Below are 16,839 nucleotides of genomic sequence, written 5' to 3'. Positions count from 1 at the left end.
GTTTTTGACATATCTTAAGAAACAACATACGTATATATGGAAAAACAAAATTTTTTCGGTTTCTTCAGGCTTTACTAAACCTCATCAAATAAACAAAATAGTGTACAATTCTTTGGATTTGTATTATTTACTCTAAATTTAAAGGATGTATGTCATAATAAGTGAATTGAAGGTGGGACGTAGTATTATGTATTACTGATCTTCATCTTCAAACGGAGGCACTTCTTTTGATATTAGGATTCTGTTCTATTTTCCTTTGAGATCCGTGTTTCTCATAAAAACTGCCATTAGAAACGTATAAAAAATACAAAAATATAAAAACTCATGGTCAATTTAACAATCTGGTTTTAGGCCTCGCATAATCCTGGGAAATTGTCTTCTATACTTACGTTTTGGAATTTTACGCAAGGTGTCCGATTCGTTCATTTTTCAAATGTGCCCTTGCCAGTCCAAATAATAGTATGAATAGACTTGTTTTAGTAGTGAAATAATTCAATGATTCACTTACATGATACCTAGGATTTACCCACGGTGAAGGACTTAGACAGGGGTGCTGAAGATGCTCCAGCACCCCCGGAAATTCTTACAAAATTATGTTTACCTTTTTAACAATGACTAAGATAGACTTATTTAACCAAGGTCTACTTAATAAACCTCAATGTAGCTGTCTTGTGTTACACGTGAGCACTTATTAATGAATTCAACATATTTAGTTGTTGGTATTGAAAGATGACATTGATGTTGAGTTATTTATTTGAGTCCTTGATGATGACTGTTAAGTTATTTAAATCAGCTTCTGAGTCTCATAAAATTTATGTCGGCGCTGAATTGACAGTAAATATATTTGCGGAAAAAATTAACAAATAGACAAAACTATCCTAATGGTAGTTTTGAGGAAAACTATTTTGGTATCTTCATTGCATGAATACTAATTCCAGCAGATCCAGCATTGGCCAGGCTAAAGTGTTTAAAAAGTTATACTTTCAAGATATGAATCTAGGAATGGCATAAATGAAATAAAAAACAACAATGTAATTTTAAAAAGGGTTTTATGTAAAAGTACCTAATAAGGTGCAAAAAATGGGAAAAAGAATAGCTGACAAATAAGAAATATCCAACTATTTCTGAAATACACACACACTGATTTACCAGTATCAATTATAAAAAGACAACTCATTTTTCATTTCTTATGCTTTTTAAAGTGAGTTACCTTTATTGCTCGTCTTTATTTATAACTTTGTATGAGTAAGACTCAAACTCTTATTAGTTAAGAAAAACATTAATTCTATTAAGCCTAGTCTTTATTTCGTAATCATTCGGATTGTTTTCAGTTTAATCGTGCACAGCTGAACGATAAATTTCCAAAAACAGAAGGAATGAAAAATTGTGTTCTGTATTTCTTTATTATATCGGTTCATTTACAGTCATTGGTACTTGGTCGTACTATAATTTAGCCATAAAATTTATGTACCAGTAATAGGCTTCCTACGGCCTAATCTTTTTTCACATATCTTGTGAGATCAAAATTGTGGAATACTTAAATGTTATGATAGAGTGTTTTTCATCTTAACATTAGATTGTAATGTTTAAATAATTGAAAAATGGAACAACATTATATAGTGGTGTAGTATAGAATTTTAAGAGTTTTGAGGCGTTGCCTTAGATAGTCACCAGAATGTTACATTCTCATTATACAGGCAGTGGTACAACAACGTACAATTGGTTTTCTTACAATGTGTCACAGGGTGGAGTAGTCAAGCTGTAAAGCGTGTGATGCAAGAACCAGTTGACACGGATGCTCTGCAATTGGAGAAAAGTTTATACTGAGCGGAATATATATATATCATATATATATACTACTATAATATATATTTAGTATATATAATAGTTATATATAAATATATATACAGCTGTCCCAGTGTATGAACACTGAGAAAAATTCTCAAGTCCACCAGTAAGTGGGTTACAAAGTAAAACACTGTTGTAGTGTATAGTAACGCACAGGTATATGTTAACTTTTGTCAACGTTTATTGAGGTTTTGGAGAAATGTTTTGGTGAAATTTCACTTTTGTAAATTGTGTCAGCTATGCCGCGCATAGTCTAACGATTCGCACGTGTAATAGATACTGGCACCTAACAGGATTAATAGGTAATTTACTGTAACCCATTATGGATTGTACCTCTCCATATCAAACTCTACATCCAATGTCAAGTACCGAGAATTAGTATGGGTTTGTATATCAGAAAGCCAATTACTTTCTGTTACCGGTGTTAGAAGTAATTAGACAAATCAAAGTAGCCGCCGAACAAAGCGAGCTGAAGATTTATTGGATAAAATAGCTTGTAATGTACTAATCATTTGAACAATAAATCAAAATCAATATTAAAAGAAGTCAGAAGCTATTACCGCACGGTTGCATCAATTCATTACAGAAGAGTCAGGTCACGTTGGTCGCTGAGATAAATTTGATGTGGCCGGGAAACTAATCAGTGTTGCAGCGTTTAGAGGTGGATTGAGTTTTTAAAACAGTGTTTACTCCATTGTAATAGATGCCACAGAATGGTGAAATACTCAAACATACTCAACAGACAATATGCCATTGGATGGTTTGGGTTGGGTGGGGGATTGGGGTTTGGTATTTTGTTAGTTTTGTGGGGGATAAGGTTTGGGTGGGGTTTTAAGGGGGGGTGTTGATGGTTATGGATGGGTTTTGTGTTTGGTGTTTGTAGTTATTGTGTGTGTATTTAGTGGTGTTTTTATGGGAATGAGTTGTGAGGTTTGTATTGGTTGTATTGTGGGTTGTATTGGGAATTGGATTTTGATTTGGAATTTGTTTTTTGGGTTTGGTTTTATTTGTTTTTTGTAAGTATGATAGTTTAATTGTTAGGGTTTTTTGGTTATTATTAAGGTGTGTGTGAAGATTATGTTAGGTTAATTTGTAGGATGGGATGTTTGTGATTTATTTATGGATGTTTGGTTTATTTTGTTGTGGTTTGTTGGATAGTTTGAATTTTTGTGTATTGGTGGGGTTTGAGGGAGTGGTATTTAAGATGGTTTTGTATTTTTTTAGTGGTGTAAACTACTATTATCACACTATTAATTTTATTTTTTGTGGGTTTGTGATAACGTGGTTTGAAGAAAGGATTATATTCTGGTACAAAATTTTACATTTAACAGAAATTTGGTTAGTTGGTTTATTGGGGAAAATAGGTGGAGGTAGGGGTGTGGTAAGGGTAATGATGTTTATAGTAGGGATTGTTTGATGGGTTAAAAAGAATTAAATCCGCTTAAAAGCCAATTTTATGAGTGTACATTGCTGTACAAATACGACTTTGTCCATATGATTACTCTTGGAGGGGTTAGGCTGAACTATCAAACTATTTACGAAGTAAAATGCACTCTTTAACTTTTTTGTCACGACCATAATTATTTATTATTGTACAAAATCAAAACAGCGTTAAGCAATGCATGAGGAATCCTACTATATCTAGTCTCTCTTGTTCGATTACAACATGTGTTGGGATCATCTTTACATTATTTTCATTACGCAACAGAGAATGTTAGTTTTAGTAATACATTCAATCTAAATGGATATAAATAATTTCCTCATTTAGAAATTTTATCTCAGCGACAACGTGACCTGACTGTTCTGTTGGAAAATGAGGCAACCGCTGCTGCGGGTAATAGCTTCTGACTTCTTTTTAAATATTGAATTTGATGTATATTTTTCAAATTATTAGTACATTGTCAAAGCCTTTTTATCAAATAAAAATGTGGGACTTTTAATTTACAATTAAGGAATTTATTGCAGTGTTTAAGCTAAGAATCGAAAATAAGCTCCTAGACTAAAAGCTTGAATTTGGTAGGTGTTGTTTTTTAACAATGTCCGACTATTGTTAACAGATTATTAACAAAGTGTCCATAATAACAACCGTAAAAATCCTTTGTTGTTGGTTTATTATATTTTATAACATATACACTACGTTTATCTGAAACTACTTTTCACCAAAAATGTTTTATTTGTAAAAGAGTTTGGAAAACTCTTAGTATATAACCCTCTTAAAACGAGGCCAATGTTTTTATATTTTCAATCAAGTTCTATTTTATCATTTTTTTCCTAGCGTATAAAATATTTCATTTAAATTAAAATATGGCATATTGGTATTAAGCCTCTTCAAATAAAGTACTGATTCAACATTTATTGGCCCAATAATATTTTTTCCATAATTATCTTATTTGGTGTTGTGTTGTGTTTATTTTTTGATTTATTTGGGTTGTGGTAGGGTGGGTAGTAAAGAGTAAGGTTTGTGGTGTAGATTTTGTATGTGGTTTTTTATGAGATTGAAATGTTTGGATTTGGTTAGGGTTTAGTTTTTTTGAGGGTGGGTTTGTATTTTTTGGGGGAAAATGGAAAGAGGTTTTATTTTTTTGTAGTATGGGTGTGTTGTGCTGTTGTTATATGGGTTAGTGTTGGGGATAGGGTGTAGGTATAGTTGTGGTTGGTATATGAGAGGGTTGAGTTGTTGATTTGGTTAGAGGGGTATTAGTGTTTAAAGTGTTTTGAGTGTGTTTTCTAGATATTGTTGATATGAGGTTAGGGTTTGTTTTTTTGTGGGGGTGGTTAGGTTAGTTCGCAAGTGTAAGGTTGTTATTTTTTATGTTTTGAATATTAAGGGAGTTATGTAGTTTGGTGGTTGTATTAAAAAGGGGGGGGGGGAGGGAATAAGATGAATTATCATGTTTTTTTAGTATGATTGTGATGGGTTGTAGTTTTTTTTTAGATGTTGAGTGTTGGGGCCGTCTAAAATTATTAGATTGCATGCATCGCGTCAAGTACATTCATAATAATATACAATTCCATTGCATTTGTATAATTTAATTGATCACCAGAAACTAGGGTTTAATTTATTCTTGTTTTCAATATTTACAATAATCATGCCCAGCAACTGAACATGAACTCTTCAACAGAGTAAAACTCCTTTGACACCAAGGAGGTGTTTTTAATCGAGATTGAATAGTTTTAGAATCAATAAGATGTTTTAATTCCCTCAGGCAGCTTCTTCATCAGTTTTCACAAACCAACTGGGACGGCAAGTATTCAAATGCACTCGTTCTAATGTTGTACCATGACAAAAAAGTTGGTGGGTGAAAGGAAGAGGGGGAGAGGTGTGGTAGGATAGGAAGGGGGTAATTAGAGAATGGGGTGGAGTATGTTGTGTTAGTAGGGAGTGTTGTGTTTTATGGTTTTGGGTGATTAATTGAGAGAGTTGGATAGGGATAGAGATAGATTGGATTTGTGGTTGGTTGGAGGTGTTATTTGGTGTGGTATAGTTTTAAAGGGAGGGGGTTGGTGTGTGTGATTAGAGGGAAAATATGGAGATTTAAGGTTTTAATTGTGGGTGGGTGATGAATAGTTGAATTTGTGTGGTTTTGGTGTTTTTTATTGGGGTGATTTAGAGGTTAATGTTTATGTTGGCAGTTGTTGGGAGAGAAGGTGTGTGGGGTTGTGGGTGGGGTAGTTTTGATGATTGTTTAATTTGATGGGGTGGGTTTGTATTGTTGATAAAGAGAGGTGGGAGGAGAGTAGGGTTGGGGAGTTGTTACTTTAACACCTGTCACAGAAACGTAATTGGGCAGTGATGTGTTTAGTAAGGGAACAGGTGGGACTAGGTAATGGTATGTGTAGTTTGTTTTTTTGATTAGGTACTTACCATAAGGGGGGGTTACAGAATACATATTTTCCTGTGTAGGCGGAGACTTTAAGTGGCGTTTCGTAGCTTGGTAGGATGGTTAAATTTATATTTTACTGAAGATTCACCATAATGTTTTCTATTAACCTTTTTCGTTGTGTATAAAGTTTTAATGTTGAGTCAGTTGGCTTTAATATATTATGGGTGGTTAAGTGGTAACATCTACTGGGACGGTTTTTTCAAATGTGTTCTTTACACAGTACAGTGTTTATAGATAGATATATTTAAGTCACAGCACACAAACTAACACACACAAAATAACACAAGAAAAAACACACGACACGAAACACACTAACGACCGCTAATCTAAGAAGAATGAGGGTTCTGACCACTATGTGGTACAGCACCGACCCTCAAGGGACACATACAGTTTATACAGGCCAAAAAACAAATCTGATAAAAACAACCCGTACTGGGCGGGTTCTAGCTTCACTTTGGGACAGAGCAGAAAATCACTGGAAAAAAACAGTTTTTAACGGCCAATCAAACGAAATCTGTAAAAAAAATCCAACAGTATGGAGGTTCATAGCACACTTTGGGGGTAATGTATGTTTGTAATGAAAATGTCTGGTTATTGACACCATAAATATGTTAAACAATTCACAATACAATTACCTTAATAAACTAGGAACCTGTAATTCAAAAATTAATATCATTACAGTTGAATAATTTTATGGGGGGGAATTTGATAATAATAGTTGGGTGTGTTTGTGTTGTTGTGGGGGATTGTAGAAAGTTGTCGTGTTATGGTGGGTATAGGAGGAGGCTCTCTGGAGAAATCATTGTAAAGAATTACTCTAACATAGTAGTAATATTTGTAATTTTGTTAGCGTGTAGTGGGTTAAATATGGGTTTTGTTATAGTGTGGGTATGGTTTTATTTAGAATGATAGTGATATTGTATAGAGTGGGGGTTGTATTGAAGTATGGTGGTATTTTAATAAGGTGTGTCAAGGATGGAGTGTTTTGGTCTTATAGGGTATATCTAGGTAGTTAATGATTTAGTATATGAATGATGTTATGCTAATGGAATATATGTATTGTGTGATTATGGAAGTGTCACATATTGTATTGTGTAATTTACTTGAAGTTGGTCAAGGTAGTCAAGCGACACATATAGATGTGGTCTACGTCACCTGACAGCTTTTGTGCAACATCTCGAAGCAGCGGACGTGTTATCACCATTGACGTTATGGATGGGGTGGGATTAATTAAGGTGATGCGTAGGGATTGGAAGGGGTGATAAAGATGAAGATAATAAGAGGTTAATAGATAATTATGAATATTCTATAAGATTAAAAGGGGGTGAAGAATATATATTAAAAAGGGATGATAAAGAATTAATAGGATGAGATTACCCTCACGAAGAATGAAGATCACAGATGAGTTCTTAAAGAAATTAAGCTTAATCTATAGATTTAATAATGTAAATAGCGCTTATCAACACCTTCATGAACTAATTTTCAAAAACAATCTAAAAAATAGACAAACAAAATTCAAAATACATTCAGATGACAAAAATTGGCTTACAATTTTGGGCATACAAACCGCCGTTAAAGTTAGAAATAAAACTGTAATAGACAAAAGAAATTTGAACAAGCCAAAATTTTATGAAATCGAAAAATAAAACATTATAGCAATATTTTAAAAGAAAACTAATTATAGAAGAACTGATTGAAAATGTCATCTGATTCAAAAACCAAAGGAATATTATAAACAAATTTTTAAATAAAATCTAAAAACCTTTAGGATACACAGGTGATTAAAATACAATGAACAAGATTTCTTTGCAAACATTGGTTCAAATTGGCGTCAAAGGATTCCAGATCTAGAAAAACGAAAAATGAAATCAAATCCGAACTCTATATATCTATAGTTATGGTAATATAGTGTTTGGGGGTGGAATTTATGGTAAACTTTTAAAGATTTTGTTTGATAGGTTAAGTAGATTTGGAATTTAAATATATTGATTTTTTAGGGGTTGTATGGGTATTGAGGGGGGGGTGGTGGGGGTGGGGAAGGGTTTGAGGTTGAAAAGGAGTTATGGAGTGTTATTGGGGATTGTGGGGAAGATTGGAGTGGTGGGTGTGGTATGTGTGTTTGTTATGGGAGGTGGAGGTAGGGGGAGGGAGTGTGAGGGGGTTGAGGGGTTGAATTGAGGGATAATTGGGGGGATTTGGGGGATGTGTTGGTTTGCTAGGGGTTGATTTATTGGGGTGGGTTTGGGTGGGGTTTTATGGGGGGGGTGTTTTGGAATGGGGGGGGGGGGGGATATCAAATGACATTTCTATCAGTTCTTTTATAATATTTTCTTTAAAATATTGCTAAAAATGTTTAAATTTCGATTTTATAAAAATTTGCTTGTTCAAATTTCTTTGGTCTATACAGTTTTATTTGCTAACATTAACGGCGGTTTGAATGCCAATTGTAAGCCATTTATGTCATCTGAATGAATGTTTGAATTTTTGGTTATGTTATTTTTTTAGAAAGGTTTTTTGAAGATTATTCATGAAGGTTGGATTGAAGAGCCGCTATTACATTATTAAATCTATAGATTAAGCTTAATTTCTTAAGAACTCATCTGGTGATCTTCATTCTTCGTGAGGGTTGCGATGACGTGTTGGAGGGTGCAGAAAGGGGTCGAGTGATGAAACAAGGTGTTGCGAGGTTGAGGCAGTGTTAGCCAGATGTTCAGAGTTGAGGCCTGCGGTTGAGTAACAAGTCCTTGACAGTCGGCTGCTTCAGGATGTTGCCACAACACTGCAAGATCACGTTCATAGTTGGAATAACACGTCCGCTGCTTCGAGATGTTGCACAACGCAGATCAGTGACTGTAGATCCACATCATAGTGTCGCATGAAGTAATGGAACTAGGCATGATTAGAAATGTCTGATTGAACAGAATGATTCACACTGTCTTGAAGAAGAAGATTTTATGATGAATGAGTCTTAAAGGATGGGTGGTAAACGGGGTTAAAATTGTAGAATATAAAGCACTGAACTTGTCACTACGGATTAATTTCACTAATTCCCTTGTTCCAAAAAGAGCTGAAGGATGAAGAGCATTGCGATATTAAACCATTAACACAGGGAACTTTAACATCTGGATCAAAAAGTAAGAGTAAAATTTAAATATGACTGACAAGTGTGATGTCTGGACGGGAAAGGCTGTTCTCCTGTGTGCCGCGCAGTGCTACCAACATTTCTCGCTCAACGGTAATGCCAACATATTCTAAATTCACATTCGAGTGTTATAAATTCCACTATTATTTGTCATACTGTCCATGAAAAATTGCTTGAATACAGTTTACCATAGTTTATTTAAGTAAATTGTATTGTGAATTGTTTTTACATATTTATGGTGTATTGAACAGTATTTTTGTATGGAATTTCTTGTCTGTCCCAAAAGTGATCTAGAACGCCATACGTTTGATTTTTACAGATTCGTTTTATTGTCCTTTAAACAGTAATTTTCCGCTGATTTTCTGTCTGTCCCAAAAGTGAGCTAGAACCGCCATACTGTTTGTTGGGTATGTGGAGGGGGTGGGGGGTGGGGTTGTGAGTGGGGGTTGTATTGGGGTGTTGGTTTGGGGGGGTGATGGTTGGGTGGGGTTGGGGTGGGGGTTGTGGTGGTTGTGGGGGATATGTGGTTGGGGTGTTTGTTGGTTGTGGGTATTTGGTGGTGGTGTGTGGCTGTGGTTGTGCTAGGTTGTGTTGTGTTGTTTTGTTTTTTGTGTGTTGTTTGTGTGGTGTGGGATTAGGTTGGGTGGTGGTGTGTATTAGGTTGTTTGGTTGTGGGTTTTGGGGGGGGGGGTGGTGGTTGGGGTGGTGGTTGTGGGTTGGGGGGGGTTGTTGGGGTGGTTGGTGGTGTTGTTGTTATGTGGTTGAGTTGGGGTGGGGTGGGGGTTGGGGGTTGGTGGTTTGTGGTGTGGTGGTGTGGTGTTTGTGGTGTGTGTGGGGTGGGTTTGGGGTGTGGTGTTTGTTGTCTGTTGTGTTAGTGGTGGGTTGTGTGTTTTGGGGTGGGAGGGGGTTTTTTTGGTTTGAGGTATTTGGGTCGTTTTTGGTTTTGTGTGTTTGGGTTTGAGTTTGATGGGGGGGTTTTTTGGGTCGGTGTTTTTGTGGTTGTTTTGGTGTGGATTAATTTTTTGGGGGTATGGGCTTTGGGTGGTTTGGTATTGTGGGTGGTGGGTGGGATGGGGGGGGGGGTGTTTTGTGTAGGGTGTGGGGTGGGTAGTTCTGGTGTGGGTGGGGGTGGTTTTGGGCATTGGGGGTTTAGGGGGGGTGAGTGATTGGTAATGGATTGTTTGGATGGGGGGTTTTGGTATGGGTTTGGTAGTTTTTGAGGGGTGTGTTAGTATTGTATTGGGAGTGGAGTTTTGTGGTGATGGTGTGTCGGGGCGGGTGTGGGGTGGAGGGTTTTTGGAGTGTTGTGTGGGGGGGGTGTGATTTGGTGGGGTGAGGGGAGGCGTTTGATTGTTTGGGTTGGGGGGAGGGTGCTGTGGTGTGGGGGAGGGAAGGTTAGTTATGGGGTTGGTGTAGTTATTGCGTGTATGGGTATTTGGGGGTGGTCATGTGTGGTTGGGGGGTGTGGTGTTTGGTGGGGTTATGGGGGGGTTTTTTGTTTTTGTGGTATGTTATGGGGGTGGTTGGGTAGGTGGGGGTGGGGGTGGTGGTTGGTTATGGGGGAGTGTTGTTTGGAGTGTGGTTTGTTATTGTTGGTGGCGATGGGTTGGGGTGGTGCGTGGGTTGGGGAGGTTTATTGCGTTGTGGTGTTGGGTGGTTGGTTTTCGGGGGTTAGTTGGAGTGGTATGTGTGTGTTAGTTTGGTGTATTGGTAGTGTCTTGGGTAATATTTGGGAGGTTGTGGTGGGGTGGGGTAAGGGGTTGTGTAGGTTGTTGGGATGGTCGGGTTGGGGGTGGTGTCGGGGTGTTGTGTGTGTTAGTGTTGGGTTTTGTTTGGGGTTCTGGGTCGGTGGTTTTGTGTAAGGTGTGGGTTGGTGTATCGGTATTGGGGTTTTGTGTGAGGGTGTAGGTGTTGTGTTTCGTGTTTGGGGGGTTCCGGGTGAGGTTTTGTGGTGTTGGGTGTATGGTATGGGTGGGTTGTGGTGTTTGGAGGTTTGTTGGGGTGTTGGTGGGGTCCAGAACGGTGTTTGGTGGGGGTTTAGGTTTTTTGGTTGTGTTGTGGTGTGTTGGGGGGTGTGGGTTTGTTGGGTGTGGGGTGGTTATATTGGGGTTTTGGTTGGTGTTGTGTTGGGTGTGTGTGTGGTTGGGGTGTTTTGTGTTGTGGTGGTGGTGTGTGTGGGGGTCATCGGTGTGTGGGTTTTTGGTGAGGGGTGTTGGTTGTTTTCAGGTGGGGGGTGAGGGGTGTGTGGTTTTGGTTGGGGGTTGTCAGGGTGGTCAGTGGGATAGTTTGGGTGGTGTTATGTTGGTTGTGGTGTATTGGTCGGTGGGGGTTGGTTTTTGTGGACGTGGGGGGTGTTGTTGGGTTGGGTGTGGTTTGTTGGGGTTAGATGTGTTGGTTTTTTGTAATTTGTATGTTTTGGTTGTTGAGGGTGTTATTGATGTGGGTTGGATTGTGGTGTTGTTTGGGTAGTGTATTTGTGGGTTTTGTTTTTTGTGGTTTGGTCACCTTGTTGAGGTGGGGTATATTGTTGTTGAGGGTTTGGGTGGTTGTGTGGGTGGTGTATGGATGTTTTGGTGTGTGGTGGTTGGTGGTTTGGTGGTGTGGTGGGTGGGTTGTGGTTGTTGTGGGTTGGGTGTGGGTTTGGGTTTGTGGGGGTTTTTGTTTTGGTTGGGTTGTTGTGGGTGGGTGTAAATGGTGGTTTGGAGAATGGTTGTTTGGTTTCGGTGGGTATGTTGTCGGGGTTAGTTGTGTTATGGAGGTGGTGTGTGGTTTGGTTTTTTGGTTGGTGCTGTTTTGGTTGTAGGGTTTTGTGGTGGGGGGTGGGGGTGGTTAGGGGGTTGTGGGTTTTGTGGGGATTGGGGTTGGGTGGGTGGTAGGGGTTGTTGGTTTGGTCTTGGGGGGGTGGTTTTGTTGGGTTTTGTTGGGTTGGTGTAGGGGTACGGTGGTGGGTGGTAGGGTTTGGCTTCTGTTCCCAGAACGAGTGTGTTTGAGGGGTTGTTGGTGGTTTTGGGGTGGGGTTGGGGGGTGGTTGGGGTGTGGGGTGGGGTTATGTGGTGGGTGGGGTATGGTGTTTTGGGGTTGTTTTGGGTGTTTGTTATGTTGTGGGGGGTTGGGTGGGGGGGGGAGGTAAGTATGGGATTGTTGGTAATTTTGTTTTTGTGAGTATTGGATTGAGGTAGGAGAGGTGAATTGTAGTGTATTTTAGGAAGGTGTTTAGTGTTGATTATGGGAGGTTGTATGGGGGTTTGTTTTTTTTGTTTTGGTTTGTGGGGGGGGGTATTGTATGAGTAGGGGGTTATGTGTTATTAGGGAGGGTGTGGGTGTGTTGGTGGGAGATTAGTGAGATAAGGGAGTGGTAGTATTGGGGGGATGGTGGGGGTTAAATGGAAGAGGGATGGTAATGAGTAATATGGAGTATAGGGAATAGGAGGTGTATTGTGTTTTTTAAGTAGTTGTTGGGGTAGGGGGTAGGAGAATGATAGTTTTGAGGAGGGTGGATGGTTTATGGGATTGGTTGGAGATGGTGGTTTTTATGTGGGGGGGGGTTGATTGTGTTTTATTTTGGGAAGGTGGAAGGTATGTATGGTGATTGGGGGGTTGATGAGGTGGGGGGAGTTTGTGTGTTTGGTTTTGTTTGGTTGGTGTGTATGGTGATGGTGGAGATAATGTTATGAGGGTGATGTGGGTGGGGTTTTGGATTGATGGATGGGTTATGTATAGGGGGGTTTTTATGGGGGTTTTTATAGTTTGGGGGGGGGATTGGTTTGAAATATGGGGGTTATGATAATGGTGTGAGGGGGTGTGTGATGGATGGTGTTGTTGGGTTTGAAGGGATGTTTTTGTGGGAGTGTGTTAGGGGAAGGGGTGGATTTTGTGGGGATTGTGGGGTTGGGAAGTTATGGGGTTTTGTTGTTTAGAAGGAGGTGGTGGTGTGGTAGATATAGTGTTTGAGGGTGTATTTTGATGGATAAGTATTTGGTTATGGGTAAGGTAGAGTGTTTGGAGGGGGTGGGGTGGATGGTTGTTGAGTGTTTGTGTGTTTTTTGGTAGGTTGGGGGTTATGGGGGTTTGTGGATTTGTGGTTGTGTTAGGGGGAGGGGAGATGGTAGAATGGAGGGGGAATGATGGGGAAAGGTTTAATTCGGGTTTTTGTGTGAGTTGGGAGATAAGTTAATGGTTTGTGTTATTATAAGAGGGGGGGTTAAGGTGGAAAGAGTATGATTGTTAGAGAGAATGTGGGATTTGAGTATTGGTTTGAGAAGGGAGTAGGGGAGGAATTATATTATAATGTGTGGGTAGATTTGAGTTGGTGGGGGTGGGGTGTTTTTTTGTTAGGAGAATATATGGGGAATGTTTTGGGGAGTTGGTATTAATTTTAGGGTTGGTTTTTTTTTTTTGGTTTGGTTAGTTAGGTTAAAGATGTAATATGGGGGTGTGGTTTTGGTTATATATATGTTGTTGTAGAGTGTTTAGTGGATGTGGGGAGATTGGGGAATGGGTTTGGGGGGTTAGGGGGAGTTTTGGTGGGGAGGTTTGTAGGTTGGGGGATTTGGGGGGGGTATTGTTTTTTTGGAGGTATGGGGGGGGGAGAGGGGTGTTTTGGGTTGGGAGTGGGTGTAAGTGGGGGTTGTATGTGTTATAGTATATTTTAGGGTTTAGTTGATTAGGTTTGTTGTTGGTGGGGATTGTGAGATTGTGTTGTGGTGGATTAGGTGTTGGGTAGAGAGGAGGGGTGAAGGGAAAAAAATTAATATGTGTGGGGGTGTGGTGGGTGGTGGGGGTTGGGTGGGGGGTTAAGGGTTTGTATTATTTTTGTAGGGTAAGGGAGGGGAGTTTGGGTTGGAGGATAGGGGAAGATTGGTGAGTTGTGAGAGGGGGTGGTGTATGTGGGAGTGTTTTAGGATATTGAGTGGGGTGGAGTTGGGGTGTGTTTGGGGTGTGTTTTGGGGATAATAGTGGGGGGGGGAGTGGGGGGTGTGGGGTATTAGTGGGGAGGAGTTTGGGGATGGGTAGTGGTTTGTGGGTTGAGGTGTTGGGGTTTGATTATTAGTTTGATGTGTTACTGTGGGGGGAAGGGGGGGGTATGTTGTGGTGATTTTGTTGTTGGGTGATGGGTTTTGTATGGTGGGTTTGGTGATTGGAAGAATTGGGGTATGGTTAATAGTGGATGTATGGTAGGGTTTTGTTAGGGAAAGTTGGTAGTTGGAGGTGAGTGTAGAGAAGTTAAGGGTCGATGGTGTGGGTTGGTTGGAGGGGGTTAGTTGTTTATTTGGTTTTGAGTTGAATGTTTGTTTTAAATTTTTTGTGGATTATTTGGTATAATAAAAAAAAAAAAAAAAAAAAAAAAAAAAAAAAAAAAAAAAAAAAAAAAAAAAAAAGATTTTTTGGGGAATAGTATAAATTTGGAATGTGATGTGATGGTTGGGGAGTTTAGTGTGGTGTGTAGTATTTTGGAGTAAGTTTAGAGTTGGTTGAGATGATGGGAAATTGTGTGGTGGTTGTTTTGGTTTGGGTATTATAATTGGGGGGAGGAGGAGTAGAGGAATTTTTTTGGAGTTAGGGATTTAGTGTGTTTTTGGGAATTGGGTTAGGGTGGGTATGATTTTAATGGTTATGTGTTATTTATGGTTGTGGTAGTGGGTGGGTGGTATTGGTTGGGTTGATTGATGGGTTTGTTGGTGGGGTGTGTTTAGAAATTAGGGGGGAAGATGATGGAAAGGTTGTAGTTTAGGATGGTGGTTGTTGTTTTTTATTGGGGGAAGGTTGGGATGTGTTTTGGGAAAAACTTGGTGAGTGGAAAATAGTTAAGGGTACGGTGTTAGGTGGTTGAATACGGTATTGTATTATTTTTACGGTAATAATATGTTTGCATAGGAATTAAGTTGGGAAGGGTGAGGGGGTGAATATATGTGATGTTTATGAGTTAGGTTAGATGGTATTTGTTATTTTAGTATGAGGTTTGGTAGGGAGGTTAAGGTGTGTTTGTATTTTTGTATAGGTAAAGTGGGTGGGGTGGTTTAGGATTGAAGGGTTGATAAAATGGGGGGATGTGGGGTGATTAATAATTAGGTTAGTAGAAAGAGTGGGGAGTGTATTTGAATTGGATTTGGGTATTTTGAAGTTGTGGGGGGTGGTATGTTTTGTTTTGTGGAGAGGGGTGATGTAGGGGTGGGGGGTGGGATTTGTGATTTTGGTTTAGGAGGTAATTTGGTTTGGTGAATGATATGAGTTTTAGGTTGATGATTTTTTTATATTGAGTGGTTGTGGGTGGAAGGAGGAGGGTTTAGGTGTGGGGTGGATGAGGTTTTGGGATGGTGGGGTGTGTTATTATTGTGTGGTATTGTGATGTTGAAATGTGTGATTTTTGTATATTAAGAGGTGGAGGTTTGGGTGTTTTTTTTAGTGAGGTTTTGGGTTTTGATGAAGTGGGTTAGGTGTGGGTGTGAAGGTTGGGTTTTTGGTTGTGGGTGGATTTGGGGTTTTTTGTTTTGTGGGGGGGGAGAATGTTGTAGTTGGGGGGTAGGGTATATGGTTTAAATGAGGGGGTGTATATGGTTTTTTTTGATTTTGGATGTGATAGGGGAGGTTTTTTATGGTTTGGTGTTTGTGGTAAAGAGTTGGGGAAGGGTGTGGGGGGTTGTGTTGTGGTGGGGAGGTGGGTTGGGGATGGGGATGTTGGGGGTTTTATGTGGGGGGGGTTTTTGAGGTGGGGGATATAGGTAAAGGGTGTGTAGTGGGATTGGGGGGGTAATGGTTTTGGGGAAGGGTGGGGGGGGGGGGTTGGGGTGGGGGATTAGGGTGTTTAGGGGTGGAAGGGGGGTTGGTTATATTGTGTGGTATTGTTTGGGGTTGTAGGTTGGGGTAGTTTTTTTTTATTTGTTGTTATGAATAGAGGTAGGAGGGGGGTAGTTGGAGGTGTAGTAGGGGGGGGTTGGGTTTAGGAGAAGGTGTGTTTGGTATAGGTTGTGTGATGATAATGGGGGGTTAAGAATAAATGGTGGGGGTGGGGGTTTTGTGGTTTTTTGATGTTGTTTTGTAGTTGGTTTGGTTTTTATGGTGTGTTTGGAATGTTAGATGTAGATGGGGTTGGTTTAGGTATGGGGATTATGTGAGGTAGGTGTGAGAAGGGTGATTGGTGATGGGTTGGTTAAGGTATTGGTGTTGTTTATGGGTAGTGGTTTAGTAGTGTGGTGGTAAAGTGAGGGTGGGTTTTATAGTAGTGGTATGTAGGTAAGGAGGGGTGGTGGGGTTTGGGGGGGGGGATTGGGTTGAATGGGGGAGTTATTTATAGGGTATGATGGGTAGGGTTGTTGGTATGTGTTTATTTTGGGGATGGTTTGATGTGTGGGGTTGTTTGTGTAGGTAGTGGTTTTGGTAAAGGTGGGGATGTTGGAAAGATAGTGGGGGATTGTAGAAGGTATAATTGAGGGGTGGATTGAGAGATTGTGATAGTGATAGGTGGTTGAGGGGTGTGTGTTTGATTAGGTTGTTTTTATGGGTGGTTGATGTTTGTGTTATGTTGTTGGGGTGGGTTGTTTTAGTTTTTGGGGAAAGGGGTAATTGTAATTGGTTTAGGGTTTTGGGTGGTGGGGTTTGATTTAGAGGTGGTTGGGAGTGGGGGGATATTGGTTAGAATTGAAATGAATTAAGTTTGAAATGGTTAAAGTGGGGTATTGTAATTGGAGTATGGTATGAAGGGTGGGTTATGGTTTGGGTGGGTTTGTTTTGATTGGGGGTTTAGTTTTGGTAAATGTGTTTGTTTTGGGGGGAATTGGGGGGTGTTGTATTGGGGGTTAATATGTTGAAGGAAGTTATGGTATGTTTGTATGTTTGGGTTAATGTTTATTTGTATGTGTGTTTTGGAGGGTTATTGTGTTTTTTGATGTTTAATGGGTATTTTAGTTTGTATGGTTTTAAGGGAGGTCGTAATTAAATTTTTTTAGGTTTTTATTGTTGTGTCTGTGT

The 16,839-nt window shown here is 39.7% G+C and overlaps 1 protein-coding gene across 1 annotated transcript in view; it reads right to left on the bottom strand.

The window, feature by feature from the left end:
- Positions 1-16,839, bottom strand: part of LOC124368181 (extensin-like) — a 192,114-nt gene that overhangs the window by 31,135 nt on the left and 144,140 nt on the right. The window contains exons 2-3 of the mRNA XM_046825458.1: positions 11,380-11,839; positions 9,272-9,455 (exon numbers count right to left, since the gene is read on the bottom strand). Of these exons, the coding sequence (XP_046681414.1) occupies positions 9,272-9,455; positions 11,380-11,839 (644 nt within the window). The remainder of the gene's footprint in view (positions 1-9,271; positions 9,456-11,379; positions 11,840-16,839) is intronic.

This window comes from Homalodisca vitripennis, chromosome 8, assembly GCF_021130785.1.
Source record: "Homalodisca vitripennis isolate AUS2020 chromosome 8, UT_GWSS_2.1, whole genome shotgun sequence".
In the NCBI taxonomy this organism is placed as follows: Eukaryota; Metazoa; Arthropoda; class Insecta; order Hemiptera; family Cicadellidae; genus Homalodisca; species Homalodisca vitripennis.
This window is presented reverse-complemented; position numbering and strand designations above follow the sequence as displayed.